Genomic DNA, 20,664 nt, shown 5'->3' with positions numbered 1-20,664 from the left:
ACAACCATTTCGCCCGCAATAACATCTGCTAACCATGTGTATGTGACCAAATTTGGGACTCCCCAATCATGGCCAGTTTTGATACAGCCTAGAATCGAACCAGGGTCTGTAGTGGACGCCTCTTGCACTGAGATGCAGTGCCTTAGATCGCTGCGCCACTCAGGAGCCCAGCTACATGGTGAGCTACTCATAGGTGGGCTGTGAGCTGCTAGTAGATGTCCATCCACCTATTGGAGAGCCCTGGTCTATAAACACTGTGATTATTATCTCACCCTGTTGGTCATCTTGAAGAACCATCTGGCCTTAATGGCCGTATACTCCTTATAATCACCACCCGGCACAACCAGAAAGAGGACTGGTCCACCCCTCAGAGCCTGGTTCCTCTCTACCCGGCACAACCAGAAGAGGACTGGTCCATCCCTCAGAGCCTGGTTCCTCTCTACCCGGCACAACCAGAAAGAGGACTGGTCAACCCCTCAGAGCCTGGTTCCTCTCTACCCGGCACAACCAGAAGAGGACTGGTCCACCCCTCAGAGCCTGGTTCCTCTCTACCCAGCACAACCAGAAAGAGGACTGGTCAACCCCTCAGAGCCTGGTTCCTCTCTACCCGGCACAACCAGAAAGAGGACTGGTCCACCCCTCAGAGCCTGGTTCCTCTCTACCTAGCAAAACCAGAAAGAGGACTGGTCCACCCCTCAGAGCCTGGTTCCTCTCTACCCAGCACAACCAGAAAGAGGACTGGTCCACCCCTCAGAGCCTGGTTCCTCTCTAGATTTATTCCTAGGTTCCTACCCTTTCTAGTACGTTGTTCCTAGCCACCGTGCTTCTACAGCTACAGAGTTTCTCTATAAGGACTTTGTGACACCTGCTGGTGTAAAAAGCACTTTATAAATAAATGTGATTGATTGGTTTCCATGTCATGTGACTACTGGAGTTAATCACTAGAGCTGCAGCTTGTAATAATGTGTAGGCCAGTGTGATTGTCTGATTTGTGAATGTGATGTTATGAGAGTCTGGTTCTATATTGTGTGTGTGTGTAGTCGTATCTGATTACGTGTATGTTATTTTGGTGTGTGTGTGATTTGATTGTGTATGGATGTTGTGATTGTTGAGTCTGGTTGTATATGATTTGTTGTGTGTGTTATTTTGGTGATTGATTGACTGATGAATATTGTAGACAAGGAGGAGCAGCAGTGTCGCCAGCTGATGGCCGGTCTGGACAAGGTGACCAGTGACCTGGACAAACAGGAGAAGGCCATCTACTCTCGAGTACGTCCCCCTCTGGAGCAGACCAGGCCTCTGCAGGACAGCGCTGACCGTCTGCAGGATGTCAAGGTAGTTCCTCGTTTTTCTCCTTTCTCTGCACAGAGGGTGTAGAGCGGTAGAGATGCTTTTCCTCCTCCTACTCTTCTCCTGTCCTCCTATTTAGACTAGAGTCCTTTCGATACAGTTTTCAAACCCATTTAATCCTACCAAAGAAAGTCTTGAGAGAGTTGTTTTATGCTTATCGAGGAAGTACTATTAGTTAGTTCCAGGAAGTGTACACTTTTTTTTTTAATGCTTATCCCATATTCTTCCATCAGGACATTGCGGCCGTGGTTCGTAAGATCGAGCCGGAGAAGTCGTCCAAGGTGAGGGAGGCTGAGACGTTCCTGACCTCTAACCCTAAATGTGCCAGCGCCCCTCAGCTGAACGGCAAGGTGAACGAGGCCAACAACAAATACGACAAGATCAACCTGCTGCTCAAGTGCTCCGAGGACAAGTGAGTAGCTTTCTGTACTTGTTAGTAGAGATGGTAGTAGTACACAGAACTCAGGACCAGGGCGGCAGGTAGCCTAGTGGTTAGAGTGTAGAGGTGGCAGGTAGTCTAGTGGTTAGAGTGTAGAGGCGGCAGGGTAGCCTAGTGGTTAGAGTGTAGAGGCGGCAGGGTAGCCTAGTGGTTAGAGTGTAGGGGCAGCAGGTAGCCTAGTGGTTAGAGTGTAGAGGCGGCAGGTAGTCTAGTGGTTAGAGTGTAGAGGTGGCAGGTAGTCTAGTGGTTAGAGTGTAGGGGCGGCAGGTAGCCTAGTGGTTAGAGTGTAGGGGCGGCAGGTAGCCTAGTGGTTAGAGTGTAGGGGCGGCAGGTAGCCTAGTGGTTAGAGTGTAGGGGCGGCAGGGTAGTCTAGTGGTTAGAGTGTAGGGGCGGCATGTAGCCTAGTGGTTAGAGTGTAGGGGCGGCATGTAGCCTAGTGGTTAGAGTGTAGGGGCGGCAGGGTAGCCTAGTGGTTAGAGTGTAGGGGCGGCAGGTAGCCTAGTGGTTAGAGTGTAGGGGCGGCAGGTAGCCTAGTGGTTAGAGTGTAGGGGCGGCAGGTAGCCTAGTGGTTAGAGTGTAGGGGCGGCAGGTAGCCTAGTGGTTAGAGTGTAGGGGCGGCAGGTAGCCTAGTGGTTAGAGTGTAGGGGCGGCAGGTAGCCTAGTGGTTAGAGTGTAGGGGCGGCAGGTAGCCTAGTGGTTAGAGTGTAGGGCGGCAGGTAGCCTAGTGGTTAGAGTGTAGGGGCGGCAGGTAGACTAGTGGTTAGAGTGTAGGGCGGCAGGTAGCCTAGTGGTTAGAGTGTAGGGGCGGCAGGTAGCCTAGTGGTTAGAGTGTAGGGGCGGCAGGTAGCCTAGTGGTGGTTAGGGGCGGCAGGAGTGGTTAGAGTGTAGGGGCGGCAGGTAGCCTAGTGGTTAGAGTGTAGTGGCGGCAGGTAGCCTAGTGGTTAGAGTGTAGGGGCGGCAGGTAGCCTAGTGGTTAGAGTGTAGTGGCGGCAGGTAGCCTAGTGGTTAGAGTGTAGGGGCGGCAGGGTAGTCTAGTGGTTAGAGTGTAGGGGCGGCAGGTAGCCTAGTGGTAAGTCGCTCTGGATAAGAGCGTCTGCTAAATGACTTAAATGTAAATGGTTAGAGTGTAGGGGCGGCAGGGTAGTCTAGTGGTTAGAGCATTGGACTAGTAACTGAAAGGTTGCAAGTTCAAATCCCCAAGCTGACAAGGTACAAATCTGTCGTTCTGCTCCTGAACAGGCAGTTAACCCACTGTTCCTAGGCCATCATTGAAAATAAGAATTTGTTCTTAACTGACTTGCCTAGTTTAAAAAAAAACAGAGTTTTCCTGTTTTACTAGGATGACTAACCTGACACGATTTAAACACGTTTTAAATGTCATTTTAATCTAATGTAATTTAATCATATCATGTGTTTGTTTACAGGCTTCAGAATTCCAACCGCCTGGAGAACTCCCTTCAAAACGGGAAATCTTTATTGTCCAGCTACGAGAACAAGCTGGCCAGGGAGGAAGTGGCCCCAGCAGACATCTCATCTCTGGAGAAGACACAGCGTCAACTGGCTGTAAGATGGCTGCCCTCTGATCGCTCGTTTATTCTCAACAGGATTCATGTTTAGATCCAAATGGATCTTCTCCACAAAGGAAATGTTTTGTATCAGTACAGATACCAAAGACCGAAGCATATTTACTAATGACATACAGTATAAATGTATGATGAGCTGGAAGATCTGAGCTACACACTCATATCTCAACTTTGTCCTGGTTGGGGCAGAACTTCTCCCAAACACACAATTCAACCTCCACTTCCTCTCCCGGCAGGATATTGCATCAGAGCTGAAGACCAAGAGGTCCGCGGTGACGGAGACGGAGGCTAACCTGCGTGCGGCCAAAGGCAGCTGTGACACCATGGCAACCAAGCTGCAGGAGCACTGCCCCGACATCGAGAGGCAGGAGGGAGAGGTCCGGAGACTTAACAAACGCTACGACAACCTCAACAGGCAGATCGACACCAGGTAAACGGGACAGAACTGTGACTTCAAATGAATGATCAAATCAAATGTTATTGGTTGCTATTGGTTGTTATTGGTTGTTATTGGTTATTATTGGTTGCTATTGGTTGCTATTGGTTGTTATTGGTTATTATTGGTTGCTATTGGTTGCTATTGGTTGTTATTGGTTATTATTGGTTGTTATTGGTTGGTATTGGTTGCTATTGGTTGCTATTGGTTGCTATTGGTTATTATTGGTTGCTATTGGTTGCTATTGGTTGTTATTGGTTATTATTGGTTGCTATTGGTTGCTATTGGTTGCTATTGGTTATTATTGGTTGCTATTGGTTGCTATTGGTTGCTATTGGTTGCTATTGGTTGCTATTGGTTGCTATTGGTTGCTATTGGTTGCTATTGGTTATTATTGGTTGCTATTGGTTGTTATTGGTTGCTATTGGTTGCGGATGTAATCCTGGGTGCTATTGGTTATTATCTGTGTTCCTCGCTCCAACAGTGCAGTGCTCCAGCAGTGCAGTGCTCCAACAGTGCAGTGCTCCAACAGTGAAGTGCTCCAACAGTTGCAGTGCTCCAGCAGTGCAGTGCTCCAATCCAGTGCAGTGCTCCAACAGTGCAGTGCTCCAGCAGTGCAGTGCTCCAACAGTGCAGTGCTCCAACAGTGCAGTGCTCCAACAGTGAAGTGCTCCAACAGTGCAGTGCTCCAAAAGTGCAGTGCTCCTACAGTGCAGTGCTCCAACAGTGCAGTGCTCCAACAGTGCAGTGCTCCAACAGTGCAGTGCTCCAACAGTGCAGTGCTCCAACAGTGCAGTGCTCCAACAGTGCAGTGCTCCAACAGTGCAGTTGTAACAATACATGTAAATCTACAAAATACAAATGACAGGAATATAGAAATATTAGAACAAGACTGTCAGACTCTGGAATATAAACATCTATTTACAGGATGGTGTGTATAGACAGTAGTTATATAGGAGGGTGTGTATAGACAGTAGTTATAGAGGATGGTGTGTATAGACAGTAGTTATATAGGAGGGTGTGTATAGACAGTAGTTATATAGCATGGTGTGTATAGACAGTAGTTATTTATGATGGTGTGTATAGACAGTAGTTATAGAGGATGGTGTGTATAGACAGTAGTTATAGAGGATGGTGTGTATAGATAGTAGTTATATATAGGATGGTGTGTATAGACAGTAGTTATATAGGATGGTGTGTATAGACAGTATAGACAGTAGTTATAGGATGGTGTGTATAGACAGTAGTTATATAGGATGGTGTGTATAGACAGTAGTTATATAGGAGGGTGTGTATAGACAGTAGTTATATAGGAGGGTTTGTATAGACAGTAGTTATATATTGGATGGTGTGTATAGACAGTAGTTATAGAGGATGGTGTGTATAGACAGTATTTATATAGGATGGTGTGTATAAACAGTAGTTATAGAGGATGGTGTGTATAGACAGTAGTTATATAGGAGGGTGTGTATAGACAGTAGTTATATAGGAGGGTGTGTATAGACAGTAGTTATAGAGGAGGGTGTGTGTAGACAGTAGTTATAGAGAATGGTGTGTGTAGACAGTAGTTATAGAGGATGGTGTGTGTACACAGTAGTTATAGAGGATGGTGTGTGTAGACAGTAGTTATAGAGGATGGTGTGTATAGACAGTAGTTATAGAGGATGGTGTGTATAGACAGTAGTTATATAGGATGGTGTGTATAGACAGTAGTTATATAGGATGGTGTGTGTAGACAGTAGTTATAGAGGATGGTGTGTGTAGACAGTAGTTATAGAGGATGGTGTGTGTAGACATTATAGACAATATATGAATTAGAAACAGTGTGTACAGCAGTAGTGATATAGGATGAACCATGACTAGAATACAGTATATAGCCATGAAGTAGGTAAACCAGTATGTAAACGTTATTAGAGTGGTTCCATGACTCTGTACCGTACATAAGGCAGCAGTAGTTATATAGGATGAACCATGACTAGAATACAGTATATAGCCATGAAGTAGGTAAACCAGTATATAAACATTATTAAAGTGACCAGTGTTCCATGACTCTGTACCGTACATAAGGCAGCAGTAGTGATATAGAATGAACCATGACTAGAATACAGTATATAGCCATGAAGTAGGTAAACCAGTATATAAACATTATTAAAGTGACCAGTGTTCCATGACTCTGTACCGTACATAAGGCAGCAGTAGTTATATAGGATGAACCATGACTAGAATACAGTATATAGCCATGAAGTAGGTAAACCAGTATATAAACATTATTAAAGTGACCAGTGTTCCATGACTCTGTACCGTACATAAGGCAGCAGTAGTTATATAGGATGAACCATGACTAGAATACAGTATATAGCCATGAAGTAGGTAAACCAGTATATAAACGTTATTAGAGTGGTTCCATGACTCTGTACCGTACATAAGGCAGCAGTAGTGATATAGAATGAACCATGACTAGAATACAGTATATAGCCATGAAGTAGGTAAACCAGTATATAAACGTTATTAGAGTGGTTCCATGACTCTGTACCGTACATAAGGCAGCAGTAGTGATATAGGATGAACCATGACTAGAATACAGTATATAGACATGAAGTAGGTAAACCAGTATATAAACATTATTAAAGTGACCAGTGTTCCATGACTCTGTACCGTACATAAGGCAGCAGTAGTGATATAGAATGAACCATGACTAGAATACAGTATATAGCCATGAAGTAGGTAAACCAGTATATAAACATTATTAAAGTAACCAGTGTTCCATGACTCTGTACCGTACATAAGGCAGCAGTAGTGATATAGAATGAACCATGACTAGAATACAGTATATAGCCATGAAGTAGGTAAACCAGTATATAAACATTATTAAAGTGACCAGTGTTCCATGACTCTGTACCGTACATAAGGCAGCAGTAGTGATATAGAATGAACCATGACTAGAATACAGTATATAGCCATGAAGTAGGTAAACCAGTATATAAACATTATTAAAGTGACCAGTGTTCCATGACTCTGTACCGTACATAAGGCAGCAGTAGTTATATAGGATGAACCATGACTAGAATACAGTATATAGACATGAAGTAGGTAAACCAGTATATAAACATTATTAAAGTGACCAGTGTTCCATGACTCTGTACCGTACATAAGGCAGCAGTAGTTATATAGGATGAACCATGACTAGAATACAGTATATAGACATGAAGTAGGTAAACCAGTATGTACACATTATTAAAGTGACCAGTGTTCCATGACTCTGTACCGTACATAAGGCAGCAGTAGTTATATAGGATGAACCATGACTAGAATACAGTATATAGACATGAAGTAGGTAAACCAGTATGTACACATTATTAAAGTGACCAGTGTTCCATGACTCTGTACCGTACATAAGGCAGCAGTAGTTATATAGGATGAACCATGACTAGAATACAGTATATAGACATGAAGTAGGTAAACCAGTATGTACACATTATTAAAGTGACCAGTGTTCCATGACTCTGTACCGTACATAAGGCAGCAGTAGTGATATAGAATGAACCATGACTAGAATACAGTATATAGCCATGAAGTAGGTAAACCAGTATATAAACATTATTAAAGTGACCAGTGTTCCATGACTCTGTACCGTACATAAGGCAGCAGTAGTTATATAGGATGAACCATGACTAGAATACAGTATATAGACATGAAGTAGGTAAACCAGTATGTACACATTATTAAAGTGACCAGTGTTCCATGACTCTGTACCGTACATAAGGCAGCAGTAGTTATATAGGATGAACCATGACTAGAATACAGTATATAGACATGAAGTAGGTAAACCAGTATGTACACATTATTAAAGTGACCAGTGTTCCATGACTCTGTACCGTACATAAGGCAGCAGTAGTGATATAGAATGAACCATGACTAGAATACAGTATATAGCCATGAAGTAGGTAAACCAGTATATAAACATTATTAAAGTGACCAGTGTTCCATGACTCTGTACCGTACATAAGGCAGCAGTAGTGATATAGAATGAACCATGACTAGAATACAGTATATAGCCATGAAGTAGGTAAACCAGTATATAAACATTATTAAAGTGACCAGTGTTCCATGACTCTGTACCGTACATAAGGCAGCAGTAGTGATATAGAATGAACCATGACTAGAATACAGTATATAGCCATGAAGTAGGTAAACCAGTATATAAACATTATTAAAGTGACCAGTGTTCCATGACTCTGTACCGTTAAGGCAGCAGTAGTGATATAGGATGAACCATGACTAGAATACAGTATATAGACATGAAGTAGGTAAACCAGTATGTAAACATTATTAAAGTGACCAGTGTTCCATGACTCTGTACCGTACATAAGGCAGCAGTAGTGATATAGGATGAACCATGACTAGAATACAGTATATAGACATGAAGTAGGTAAACCAGTATATAAACATTATTAAAGTGACCAGTGTTCCATGACTCTGTACCGTACATAAGGCAGCAGTAGTGATATAGAATGAACCATGACTAGAATACAGTATATAGACATGAAGTAGGTAAACCAGTATGTACACATTATTAAAGTGACCAGTGTTCCATGACTCTGTACCGTACATAAGGCAGCAGTAGTGATATAGAATGAACCATGACTAGAATACAGTATATAGACATGAAGTAGGTAAACCAGTATGTAAACATTATTAAAGTGACCAGTGTTCCATGACTCTGTACCGTACATAAGGCAGCAGTAGTGATATAGGATGAACCATGACTAGAATACAGTATATAGACATGAAGTAGGTAAACCAGTATATAAACATTATTAAAGTGACCAGTGTTCCATGACTCTGTACCGTACATAAGGCAGCAGTAGTGATATAGAATGAACCATGACTAGAATACAGTATATAGACATGAAGTAGGTAAACCAGTATATAAACATTATTAAAGTGACCAGTGTTCCATGACTCTGTACCGTACATAAGGCAGCAGTAGTGATATAGAATGAACCATGACTAGAATACAGTATATAGACATGAAGTAGGTAAACCAGTAACCTGTACTGAAGAGGGTTGAAGCCAAGAACAAGACTCATCATAGCTGGATTGTGATTTTACTATAATAGACGTCACATGACGTTGTGGTGTGTTACGTTCACGTTGTGGTGTGTTACGTTCACGTTGTGGTGTGTTACGTTCACGTTGTGGTGTGTTACGTTCACGTTGTGGTGTGTTACGTTCACGTTGTGGTGTGTTACGTTCACGTTGTGGTGTGTTACGTTCACGTTGTGGTGTGTTACGTTCACGTTGTGGTGTGTTACGTTCACCTAGTGTTGTGGTGTGTTACGTTCACGTTGTGGTGTGTTACGTTCACGTTGTGGTGTGTTACGTTCACCTAGTGTTGTGGTGTGTTACGTTCACGTTGTGGTGTGTTACGTTCACGTTGTGGTGTGTTACGTTCACCTAGTGTTGTGGTGTGTTACGTTCACGTTGTGGTGTGTTACGTTCACCTAGTGTTGTGGTGTGTTACGTTCACGTTGTGGTGTGTTACGTTCACCTAGTGTTGTGGTGTGTTACGTTCACATTGTGGTGTGTTACGTTCACGTTGTGGTGTGTTACGTTCACGTTGTGGTGTGTTACGTTCACGTTGTGGTGTGTTACGTTCACCTAGTGTTGTGGTGTGTTACGTTCACCTAGTGTTGTGGTGTGTTACGTTCACCTAGTGTTGTGGTGTGTTACGTTCACCTAGTGTTGTGGTGTGTTACGTTCACCTAGTGTTGTGGTGTGTTACGTTCACCTAGTGTTGTGGTGTGTTACGTTCACGTTGTGGTGTGTTACGTTCACGTTGTGGTGTGTTACGTTCACGTTGTGGTGTGTTACGTTCACGTTGTGGTGTGTTACGTTCACGTTGTGGTGTGTTACGTTCATGTTGTGGTGTGTTACGTTCACGTTGTGGTGTGTTACGTTCATGTTGTGGTGTGTTACGTTCACGTTGTGGTGTGTTACGTTCACGTTGTGGTGTGTTACGTTCACCTAGTGTTGTGGTGTGTTACGTTCACCTAGTGTTGTGGTGTGTTACGTTCACCTAGTGTTGTGGTGTGTTACGTTCACGTTGTGGTGTGTTACGTTCACCTAGTGTTGTGGTGTGTTACGTTCACGTTGTGGTGTGTTACGTTCACGTTGTGGTGTGTTACGTTCACCTAGTGTTGTGGTGTGTTACGTTCACCTAGTGTTGTGGTGTGTTACGTTCACCTAGTGTTGTGGTGTGTTACGTTCACCTAGTGTTGTGGTGTGTTACGTTCACGTTGTGGTGTGTTACGTTCACGTTGTGGTGTGTTACGTTCACCTAGTGTTGTGGTGTGTTACGTTCACCTAGTGTTGTGGTGTGTTACGTTCACCTAGTGTTGTGGTGTGTTACGTTCACCTAGTGTTGTGGTGTGTTACGTTCACCTAGTGTTGTGGTGTGTTACGTTCACCTAGTGTTGTGGTGTGTTACGATCACATTGTGGTGTGTTACGTTCACCTAGTGTTGTGGTGTGTTACGTTCACCTAGTGTTGTGGTGTGTTACGTTCACCTAGTGTTGTGGTGTGTTACGTTCACCTAGTGTTGTGGTGTGTTACGTTCACCTAGTGTTGTGGTGTGTTACGTTCACCTAGTGTTGTGGTGTGTTACGTTCACCTAGTGTTGTGGTGTGTTACGATCACATTGTGGTGTGTTACGTTCACCTAGTGTTGTGGTGTGTTACGTTCACCTAGTGTTGTGGTGTGTTACGTTCACCTAGTGTTGTGGTGTGTTACGTTCACCTAGTGTTGTGGTGTGTTACGTTCACCTAGTGTTGTGGTGTGTTACGTTCACCTAGTGTTGTGGTGTGTTACGTTCACGTTGTGGTGTGTTACGTTCACGTTGTGGTGTGTTACGTTCACGTTGTGGTGTGTTACGTTCACGTTGTGGTGTGTTACGTTCACGTTGTGGTGTGTTACGTTCACGTTGTGGTGTGTTACGTTCATGTTGTGGTGTGTTACGTTCACGTTGTGGTGTGTTACGTTCATGTTGTGGTGTGTTACGTTCACGTTGTGGTGTGTTACGTTCACGTTGTGGTGTGTTACGTTCACGTTGTGGTGTGTTACGTTCACCTAGTGTTGTGGTGTGTTACGTTCACCTAGTGTTGTGGTGTGTTACGTTCACCTAGTGTTGTGGTGTGTTACGTTCACCTAGTGTTGTGGTGTGTTACGTTCACGTTGTGGTGTGTTACGTTCACCTAGTGTTGTGGTGTGTTACGTTCACGTTGTGGTGTGTTACGTTCACGTTGTGGTGTGTTACGTTCACCTAGTGTTGTGGTGTGTTACGTTCACCTAGTGTTGTGGTGTGTTACGTTCACCTAGTGTTGTGGTGTGTTACGTTCACCTAGTGTTGTGGTGTGTTACGTTCACCTAGTGTTGTGGTGTGTTACGATCACATTGTGGTGTGTTACGTTCACCTAGTGTTGTGGTGTGTTACGTTCACGTTGTGGTGTGTTACGTTCACGTTGTGGTGTGTTACGTTCACCTAGTGTTGTGGTGTGTTACGATCACATTGTGGTGTGTTACGTTCACCTAGTGTTGTGGTGTGTTACGTTCACGTTGTGGTGTGTTACGATCACCTAGTGTTGTGGTGTGTTACGATCACATTGTGGTGTGTTACGTTCACCTAGTGTTGTGGTGTGTTACGTTCACGTTGTGGTGTGTTACGTTCACGTTGTGGTGTGTTACGTTCACCTAGTGTTGTGGTGTGTTACGTTCACCTAGTGTTGTGGTGTGTTACGTTCATGTTGTGGTGTGTTACGTTCATGTTGTGGTGTGTTACGTTCACGTTGTGGTGTGTTACGTTCACCTAGTGTTGTGGTGTGTTACGTTCATGTTGTGGTGTGTTACGTTCACGTTGTGGTGTGTTACGTTCACCTAGTGTTGTGGTGTGTTACGTTCACGTTGTGGTGTGTTACGTTCACGTTGTGTTGTGTTACGTTCACGTTGTGGTGTGTTACGTTCACGTTGTGGTGTGTTACGTTCACCTAGTGGTGTGATGTGTTACGTTCACGTTGTGGTGTGTTACGTTCACGTTGTGGTGTGTTACGTTCATGTTGTGGTGTGTTACGTTCACGTTGTGGTGTGGTGTGTTACGTTCACGTTGTGGTGTGTTACGTTCACCTAGTGTTGTGGTGTGTTACGTTCACGTTGTGGTGTGTTACGTTCACGTTGTGGTGTGTTACGTTCACCTAGTGTTGTGGTGTGTTACGTTCACGTTGTGGTGTGTTACGTTCACGTTGTGGTGTGTTACGTTCACTTTGTGGTGTGTTACGTTCACCTAGTGTTGTGGTGTGTTACGTTCACCTAGTGTTGTGGTGTGTTACATTCACCTAGTGTTGTGGTGTGTTACGTTCACGTTGTGGTGTGTTACGTTCACGTTGTGGTGTGTTACGTTCACCTAGTGTTGTGGTGTGTTACGTTCACGTTGTGGTGTGTTACGTTCACGTTGTGGTGTGTTACGTTCACCTAGTGTTGTGATGTGTTACGATCACATTGTGGTGTGTTACGTTCACCTAGTGTTGTGGTGTGTTACGTTCACGTTGTGGTGTGTTACGTTCACGTTGTGGTGTGTTACGATCACCTAGTGTTGTGGTGTGTTACGATCACATTGTGGTGTGTTACGTTCACCTAGTGTTGTGGTGTGTTACGTTCACGTTGTGGTGTGTTACGTTCACGTTGTGGTGTGTTACGTTCACCTAGTGTTGTGGTGTGTTACGTTCACCTAGTGTTGTGGTGTGTTACGTTCATGTTGTGGTGTGTTACGTTCATGTTGTGGTGTGTTACGTTCACGTTGTTGTGTGTTACGTTCACGTTGTGGTGTGTTACGTTCACCTAGTGTTGTGGTGTGTTACGTTCACCTAGTGTTGTGGTGTGTTACGTTCACCTAGTGTTGTGGTGTGTTACGTTCACGTTGTGGTGTGTTACGTTCACCTAGTGTTGTGGTGTGTTACGTTCACGTTGTGGTGTGTTACGTTCACGTTGTGGTGTGTTACGTTCACCTAGTGTTGTGGTGTGTTACGATCACATTGTGGTGTGTTACGTTCACCTAGTGTTGTGGTGTGTTACGTTCACGTTGTGTTGTGTTACGTTCACGTTGTGGTGTGTTACGTTCACGTTGTGGTGTGTTACGTTCACCTAGTGGTGTGATGTGTTACGTTCACGTTGTGGTGTGTTACGTTCACGTTGTGGTGTGTTACGTTCATGTTGTGGTGTGTTACGTTCACGTTGTGGTGTGGTGTGTTACGTTCACGTTGTGGTGTGTTACGTTCACCTAGTGTTGTGGTGTGTTACGTTCACGTTGTGGTGTGTTACGTTCACGTTGTGGTGTGTTACGTTCACCTAGTGTTGTGGTGTGTTACGTTCACGTTGTGGTGTGTTACGTTCACGTTGTGGTGTGTTACGTTCACGTTGTGGTGTGTTACGTTCACCTAGTGTTGTGGTGTGTTACGTTCACCTAGTGTTGTGGTGTGTTACATTCACGTTGTGGTGTGTTACGTTCACGTTGTGGTGTGTTACGTTCACGTTGTGGTGTGTTACGTTCACCTAGTGTTGTGGTGTGTTACGTTCACGTTGTGGTGTGTTACGTTCACGTTGTGGTGTGTTACGTTCACCTAGTGTTGTGATGTGTTACGATCACATTGTGGTGTGTTACGTTCACCTAGTGTTGTGGTGTGTTACGTTCACGTTGTGGTGTGTTACGTTCACGTTGTGGTGTGTTACAATCACCTAGTGGTGTTGTGGTGTTACGATCACATTGTGGTGTGTTACGTTCACCTAGTGTTGTGGTGTGTTACGTTCACGTTGTGGTGTGTTACGTTCACGTTGTGGTGTGTTACGTTCACCTAGTGTTGTGGTGTGTTACGTTCACCTAGTGTTGTGGTGTGTTACGTTCATGTTGTGGTGTGTTACGTTCATGTTGTGGTGTGTTACGTTCACGTTGTTGTGTGTTACGTTCACCTAGTGTTGTGGTGTGTTACGTTCACCTAGTGTTGTGGTGTGTTACGTTCACGTTGTTGTGTGTTACGTTCACCTAGTGTTGTGGTGTGTTACGTTCACCTAGTGTTGTGGTGTGTTACGTTCACGTTGTGGTGTGTTACGTTCACCTAGTGTTGTGATGTGTTACGTTCACGTTGTGGTGTGTTACGTTCACGTTGTGGTGTGTTACGTTCACGTTGTGGTGTGTTACGTTCACCTAGTGTTGTGGTGTGTTACATTCACCTAGTGTTGTGGTGTGTTACGTTCACGTTGTGGTGTGTTACGTTCATGTTGTGGTGTGTTACGTTCACCTAGTGTTGTGGTGTGTTACGTTCATGTTGTGGTGTGTTACGTTCACGTTGTGGTGTGTTACGTTCATGTTGCGGTGTGTTACGTTCACCTAGTGTTGTGGTGTGTTACGTTCACCTAGTGTTGTGGTGTGTTACGTTCATGTTGTGGTGTGTTACGTTCATGTTGTGGTGTGTTACGTTCATGTTGTGGTGTGGTGTGTTACAGAACTCAGAACCTGCAGAGGGCTAAGACGTCGTACAGTAACTACCGCAGTGACTACGACAACCTGAACAACTGGCTGTCCCGCGTGCCAAACTATGAGCCAACTGAGAAAGACAACCTCAGTCAGGTGGAAACCAAGCTGGAAAACCAGAAGGTAGGTGGTTGATTCCTGATTGGCCCACTAATGGTTAATGTTAGGATTGGGGGAGGGGCAGCTGATTCCTGATTGGTTAATGTTAGGATTGGGGGAGGGGCAGCTGATTCCTGATTGTCCCACTTATGGTTAATGTTAGGATGTTTCTATAGTCAGTCCTCTACCTCTGATGGTCCTGTTATGTTTCTATAGTCAGTCCTCTACCTCTAATGGTCTGTTATGTTTCTATAGTCAGTCCTCTACCTCTAATGGTCCTGTTATGTTTCTATAGTCAGTCCTCTACCTCTAATGGTCCTGTTATGTTTCTATACCTCTAGTCAGTCCTCTACCTCTAATGGTCCTGTTATGTTTATATACCTCTAGTCAGTCCTCTACCTCTAATGGTCTGTTATGTTTCTATACCTCTAGTCAGTCCTCTACCTCTAATGGTCCTGTTATGTTTCTATAGTCAGTCCTCTACCTCTAATGGTCCTGTTATGTTTCTATAGTCAGTCCTCTACCTCTAATGGTCTGTTATGTTTCTATAGTCAGTCCTCTACCTCTAATGGTCCTGTTATGTTTATATACCTCTAGTCAGTCCTCTACCTCTAATGGTCTGTTATGTTTCTATACCTCTAGTCAGTCCTCTACCTCTAATGGTCCTGTTATGTTTATATACCTCTAGTCAGTCCTCTACCTCTAATGGTCTGTTATGTTTCTATACCTCTAGTCAGTCCTCTAGCTCTAATGGTCCTGTTATGTTCCTATAGTCAGTCCTCTACCTCTAATGGTCTGTTATGTTTCTATAGTCAGTCCTCTACCTCTAATGGTCCTGTTATGTTTCTCGGTCTAAAATGTTGATTGCTGTGTTGTCCCAGAACCTGCTCTCCGACATTAAAAAGAAGGAGTCTGAGTTGAACAACGTATCGAAAAATGCCCAACTTTACCAGCAGGCCGTCAAGGTAGGTGAATGAACACCGATCGGCACATCCACTCTGATTACCTACGGCTCGGAGAAATGTAGACGGTTTGATGTAACACGTTCTCTCATTTTTCTTCCTCTTCAATGAATAATTGATTTGACTAATTTGTGTTTTTGCAGGACTATGAGAATGATACTGAGAAGTTCAAGTCTATTCTGGACCTTGAAGACGGGCTGGTCCCGCAGACCTACAAGAGAAGCAGACTGGAGTCCCCTGCACTCAGGGTCAAGGAAGAGGTAAGGAAGACTGCAGCTGTGGCCCAAATGGAACCCATTTACCTATTTAGTGCACTACTTTTGGACTCTGGTCATAAGACCCTGGTCAAAAGTAGTGTACTATGTAGGGAATAGGGTGCATAGGCCCTGGTCAAAAGTAGTGTACTATGTAGGGAATAGGGTTCATGGGCCCTGGTCAAAAGTAGTGCACTCTATTAGGGAATAGGGTGTATGGGCCCTGGTCAAAAGTAGTGCACTCTATTAGGGAATAGGGTCAAAAGTAGTGCACTATATAGGGAATTGGGTGCATGGGCCCTGGTCAAAAGTAGTGCACTATATAGGGAATAGGGTGCATGGGTCCTGGTCAAAAGTAGTGCACTATATAGGGAATAGAGTACATGGGCCCTGGTCAAAAGTAGTGCACTATATAGGGTGCATGAGCAGTAGTCCACTGATATGGAATACTGTGTAATGTGAGAGTCAGCCCTTGACTGTAACCTCAATGCCTATTACACGTTGTAATGTGACACCTTTTGATACATATTCAGGAAGTCTTTTGTACGACATCTTCTATGGAAACATTCTGAAAATCAAATCTAATCAAATGTTATGTCACATGTGCCAAGTACAACAGGTGTAGACCTTACAGTGAGATGCTGACTTACAAGCCCTTAACCAACAGGTGTCGACCTTACAGTGAGATGCTTACTGACAAGCCCTTAACCAACAGGTGTCGACCTTACAGTGAGATGCTTACTGACAAGCCCTTAACCAACAGGTGTAGACCTTACAGTGAGATGCTTACTGACAAGCCCTTAACCAACAGGTGTCGACCTTGCAGTGAGATGCTTACTGACAAGCCCTTAACCAACAGTGTAGACCTTACAGTGAGATGCTTACTGACCAGCCCTTAACCAACAGGTGTAGACCTTACAGTGAGATGCTTACTGACAAGCCCTTAACCAACAGGTGTAGACCTTACAGTGAGATGCTTACTGACAAGCCCTTAACCAACAGGTGTCGACCTTACAGTGAGATGCTTACTGACCAGCCCTTAACCAACAGGTGTAGAGACCTTACAGTGAGATGCTTACTGACCAGCCCTTAACCAACAGGTGTAGACCTTACAGTGAGATGCTTACTTACAAGCCCTTAACCAACAGGTGTCGACCTTACAGTGAGATGCTTACTGACCAGCCCTTAACCAACAGGTGTAGAGACCTTACAGTGAGATGCTTACTTACAAGCCCTTAACCAACAGGTGTAGACCTTACAGTGAGATGCTTACTGACAAGCCCTTAACCAACAGGTGTAGACCTTACAGTGAGATGCTTACTGATAAGCCCTTAACCAACAGGTGTAGAGACCTTACAGTGAGATGCTTACTTACAAGCCCTTAACCAACAATGCAGTTAAGAAAAATAAGTGTGAAGTAAAAAATAAAGAGTATAATAACTGTAGCAAATGATGCCTCTGGTTTCATACATTTTCATAATTTCCTTGTTGACAGGAATCTGCCATTGAAGCTAAATTCACCGAAGTGAATGCAGTGAACAAGCAAAGGATGGCGAATCTGCAGTTTGCGCAAGGACTAATGAATCAGGTGAGATACTCATAAATGTTCAACAATCAATGTGGCACATCTTTATATAGATCCAAAATAGAATTTAAATGTCACAACATTCTAAATAAACATCATTGCCATTAACATCTAAAAACAATAACCCCAGCCTCCTCTCCTCTCTCTCTCAGCAATCAGACGTGATCGTCAGCAACAATGTCCAACAAGTCAGATCTGCTGCTCCAGGAGAAGAATCCTGGAGGATCGAGAGTCAACTGAAAGACGAGATTCAGAGGAGGGAGCAGCTGGAGAAGGATCTAGAGAAAATCCAGACGGACATCTACATGTTGGAGGGCCAGAAGCCGGAGGACACGGTCGTCAAGAAGGAGATCATCAAGAAGGTTCCGGATCCGACTCTGGTCGACGAGGTCCACAATGTCCGTCAGAAACTGTCAGACGAAACCCGGGTCACCCGGGCCATGGACAACGAGCTGGAGGCGCTGAGGCTGAAGCTGCGCGGCATCGAAACAGAGATCAAAGAAGGAGCACAGCAGTACACCGTGAAGGAGGTGCTGCGTATCGAGAGGGACCGCGGACAGGAGGAGGAGGTGAGGAGGCTCAGGGAGGAGCTGGAAGAACTGAGGAGGAGGAAGACCATCAAGGACAACGAGGTGATCCAGATCACCAAGCAGGTGACGCTCCTGGCACAGCAGAAGTCCAAGGAGCAGGAAGTGATCACAGAGGAGGAGGTGATTAAAGTGCAGAACGACCCGCAACTGGAGAACGAGTACCGCATCCTCTTGGACAGGAAGCAGAAGGAGCAGGAGGGCAGGAAGCAACTGGAGGACGAGCTGCGCTTCCTCCAGGACAAGCTCCGCAGGCTGGAGAAGGAGAAGTCCATGGCCGAGGAGAAGATCTCCATCAAGGAGGTGCTGAAGGTGGAGAAGGATATCGCCTTTGAGAGGGAGGTAGAGAATCTCAGGATGCAACATGAGGATGAGAAGGCCAAGCACCGGTCTTCCCAAAGGGAGCGCGCCGACCTCCAGAGGAAGATCTCCAGCCTAGAGGAGGAAAAGTCAAGGGTCATAGTTCAGGAGAAGGTGAGGGAGATCGTCAGGCCTGACCCCAAGGCTGAGGCTGAAGTGGCCAACCTACGCATGGAACTGGTGGAACACCAGAGGAGGTACAGAGACGCCGACCAGCAGCTAAAGTCCCACCAGGACGAGCTGAAGATGCTGAGGAACAGAGGTCCACAGATCGAGATCAAGGAGATCATCAAGGAAGTCATCAAGTACAAGACGGACCCGCAGACCGAGAGGGAGCTGGAGAAACTCCGCAATGAGATTGTGGACAAGACGTACCAGACGGAGAAGTCAGAGATGGAGATCAGGCAGCTGAGGGACGAGATTCAGAGGTGGAAGGACACCAAGCCACAGGTGCAAATTAAAGAGGTGGTTAACGAGGTGCTGGAGTACAAAGAAAACCCCAAGACCAAGGAGGAGATTGAGATCCTGAAGAGGAAGCTGGCGGACGAGCAGAAGAAACGCCTGGACCTGGAGAGGGAGCGATCAGCTAATGAGGAGAAGATCCGGCTAAGGAAGATCGACCTGTCCCAGGTCAGGGAGAAGGTTGTCCAGCAGGAGGTGGTTAAGATGGAGGAGGACCCATTACTGAGGTCAGAGTGCAGCACCTTCACACAGAGCATCAACAATGAACAGAGGCAGAGGGAGACCCTGAAAGAGGAGCTCTTCCAACTTCAGAGGCAGAAGGCCAACCTGGACGCACAGCTGGAGGAGCTGGAGCGAGAACGCCGAGCTCGGCGCGATGCAGAGCTGGAGATCCAGAGGCTGAGGGTCAGGTTGAACGAGATGGAGGTCAGGGACAAGGAGAACAGGGAGAGGGTCACAGTGAAACAGATGGTGGTTCTCCAGCAGGACCCCCAGCAAGAGAAAGAGCACTCCATCCTCAAGCTGCAGGTGGAGGAGGAGAGACACAAGCGCACCCTGCTGGAGAAGGAGCTGAACGTCCTGCTCGAGCAGCAGGTCACCCTGGAGAGGATGGTGGTGAAGGAGAAGGTTGTGCGCACCGAGACCATCCAGGTAGAGAAAGACCCGGAGGCTGAGCTGGAGATCGAGAAGATGACGAGGACGCTGGAACAGGAGAAGAGGAGGAGGCTCGAGCTGGACCAGGAGCTGGGCAGCCTCAAGTCCCGCCTGTCCGACATGGAGTTCACCAACACCAAGTCGTCCAAGGAGCTGGACTACATCCGTGACGAGAGCAGTCGCCTCCAGCAGGAGAACCAGAGGCTACAGAATGACATCCGCAGGCTGCAGTCCGAGATCCAGATCACCTCCACGGAGACCCGGAGCATCTCCAACTCGGCCCCCATGGAGAGCGGGAAGAACCTAGAGCTGAGGCTGGACTCACTGCAGAGGGAGCTGGCCGAACTGAAGGCCATCACCAGCCAGAAGGATGAGGAGATCGAGAAGCTACAGAAGAGCCTGTCGGCCATCCAGATCAAGAGGGAGCAGAGGGAGAGCCACCTGAGGAGATCCATTGTGGTCATCGACCCCGACTCGGGTAAGGAGATGAGGCCAGAGGAGGCCTACAAACTGGGGCTGATCGACTGGAAGATGTTTGTGAACCTCCAGAGCCAGGAGTGCGACTGGGAGGAGATCAGTGTCAAGGGCCCCAAGGGGGAGTCCTCTGTTCTCCACGACAGGAAGTCTGGGAAGAAGTTCTCCATTGAAGACGCCCTGAGGGCTGGGAACATCACCAACCGCCAGCTGCAGCAGTACCATGACAAGGAGATCACCATCCAGGAGTTCGGAGTCATGGTGTCGGGAAAGACCAAGTGAAAAAGAAACATCTGAACAAAACTACTTTTTTTTTAAGTCTATGTTTCTGACGACCATGAGTTTGAAATGGGTGGCGTTTCTTGATTTTGGATTTCACTAGATTTGAATCTTCCAAAATGTTTTAATTCTGATGTACTTGATCTGACATTAAACAATGTTAGTTTTATATGTATACTTTCTCTCTCTCTCTCTCTCTCTCTCTCTCTCTCTCTCTCTCTCTCTCTCTCTCTCTCTCTCTCTCTCTCTCTCTCTCTCTCTCTCTCTCTCTCTCTCTCTCTCTCTCTCTCTCTCTCTCTCTCTCTCTCTCTCTCTCTCTCTCTCTCTCTCTCTCTCTGTCTCTCTCTCTGTCTCTCTCTCTCTCTCTCTCTCTCTCTCTCTCTCTGTCTCTCTCTCTCTCTCTCTCTCTCTCTCTCTCTGTCTCTCTCTCTCTCTCTCTCTCTCTCTCTCTCTGTCTCTCTCTCTCTCTCTCTCTCTCTCTCTCTCTCTCTCTCTCTCTCTCTCTCTCTCTCTCTCTCTCTCTCTCTCTCTCTCTCTCTCTCTCTCTCTCTCTCTCTCTCTCTC

At 45.7% G+C, this 20,664-nt stretch overlaps 1 protein-coding gene across 1 annotated transcript; it reads left to right on the top strand.

The window, feature by feature from the left end:
- Positions 1-1,117: 1,117 nt before the first annotated feature.
- Positions 1,118-20,378, top strand: LOC124021438 (periplakin-like). Its single transcript, XM_046336627.1, has 9 exons — positions 1,118-1,335; positions 1,584-1,762; positions 3,214-3,352; positions 3,609-3,802; positions 14,357-14,507; positions 15,365-15,448; positions 15,589-15,705; positions 17,195-17,287; positions 17,437-20,378. Exons 1-9 carry the CDS (start codon positions 1,165-1,167, stop codon positions 20,101-20,103), a joined length of 3,795 nt encoding a protein of 1,264 aa, XP_046192583.1. The 5' UTR covers positions 1,118-1,164; the 3' UTR covers positions 20,104-20,378.
- Positions 20,379-20,664: the final 286 nt, after the last annotated feature.

Source organism: Oncorhynchus gorbuscha, unplaced genomic scaffold (genome assembly GCF_021184085.1).
Source record: "Oncorhynchus gorbuscha isolate QuinsamMale2020 ecotype Even-year unplaced genomic scaffold, OgorEven_v1.0 Un_scaffold_1115, whole genome shotgun sequence".
Taxonomy (NCBI): Eukaryota; Metazoa; Chordata; class Actinopteri; order Salmoniformes; family Salmonidae; genus Oncorhynchus; species Oncorhynchus gorbuscha.
This window is presented reverse-complemented; position numbering and strand designations above follow the sequence as displayed.

Bases quoted from the DNA above. Each gene is read 5' to 3' on its own strand.
- LOC124021438 (XM_046336627.1), top strand. From the start codon at position 1,165: ATGAATATTGTAGACAAGGAGGAGCAGCAGTGTCGCCAGCTGATGGCC. The intron at 3,353-3,608 runs GTAAGATGGCTG...CTCTCCCGGCAG, and splicing joins AGACACAGCGTCAACTGGCT to GATATTGCATCAGAGCTGAA. The intron at 17,288-17,436 runs GTGAGATACTCA...TCTCTCTCTCAG, and splicing joins CGCAAGGACTAATGAATCAG to CAATCAGACGTGATCGTCAG.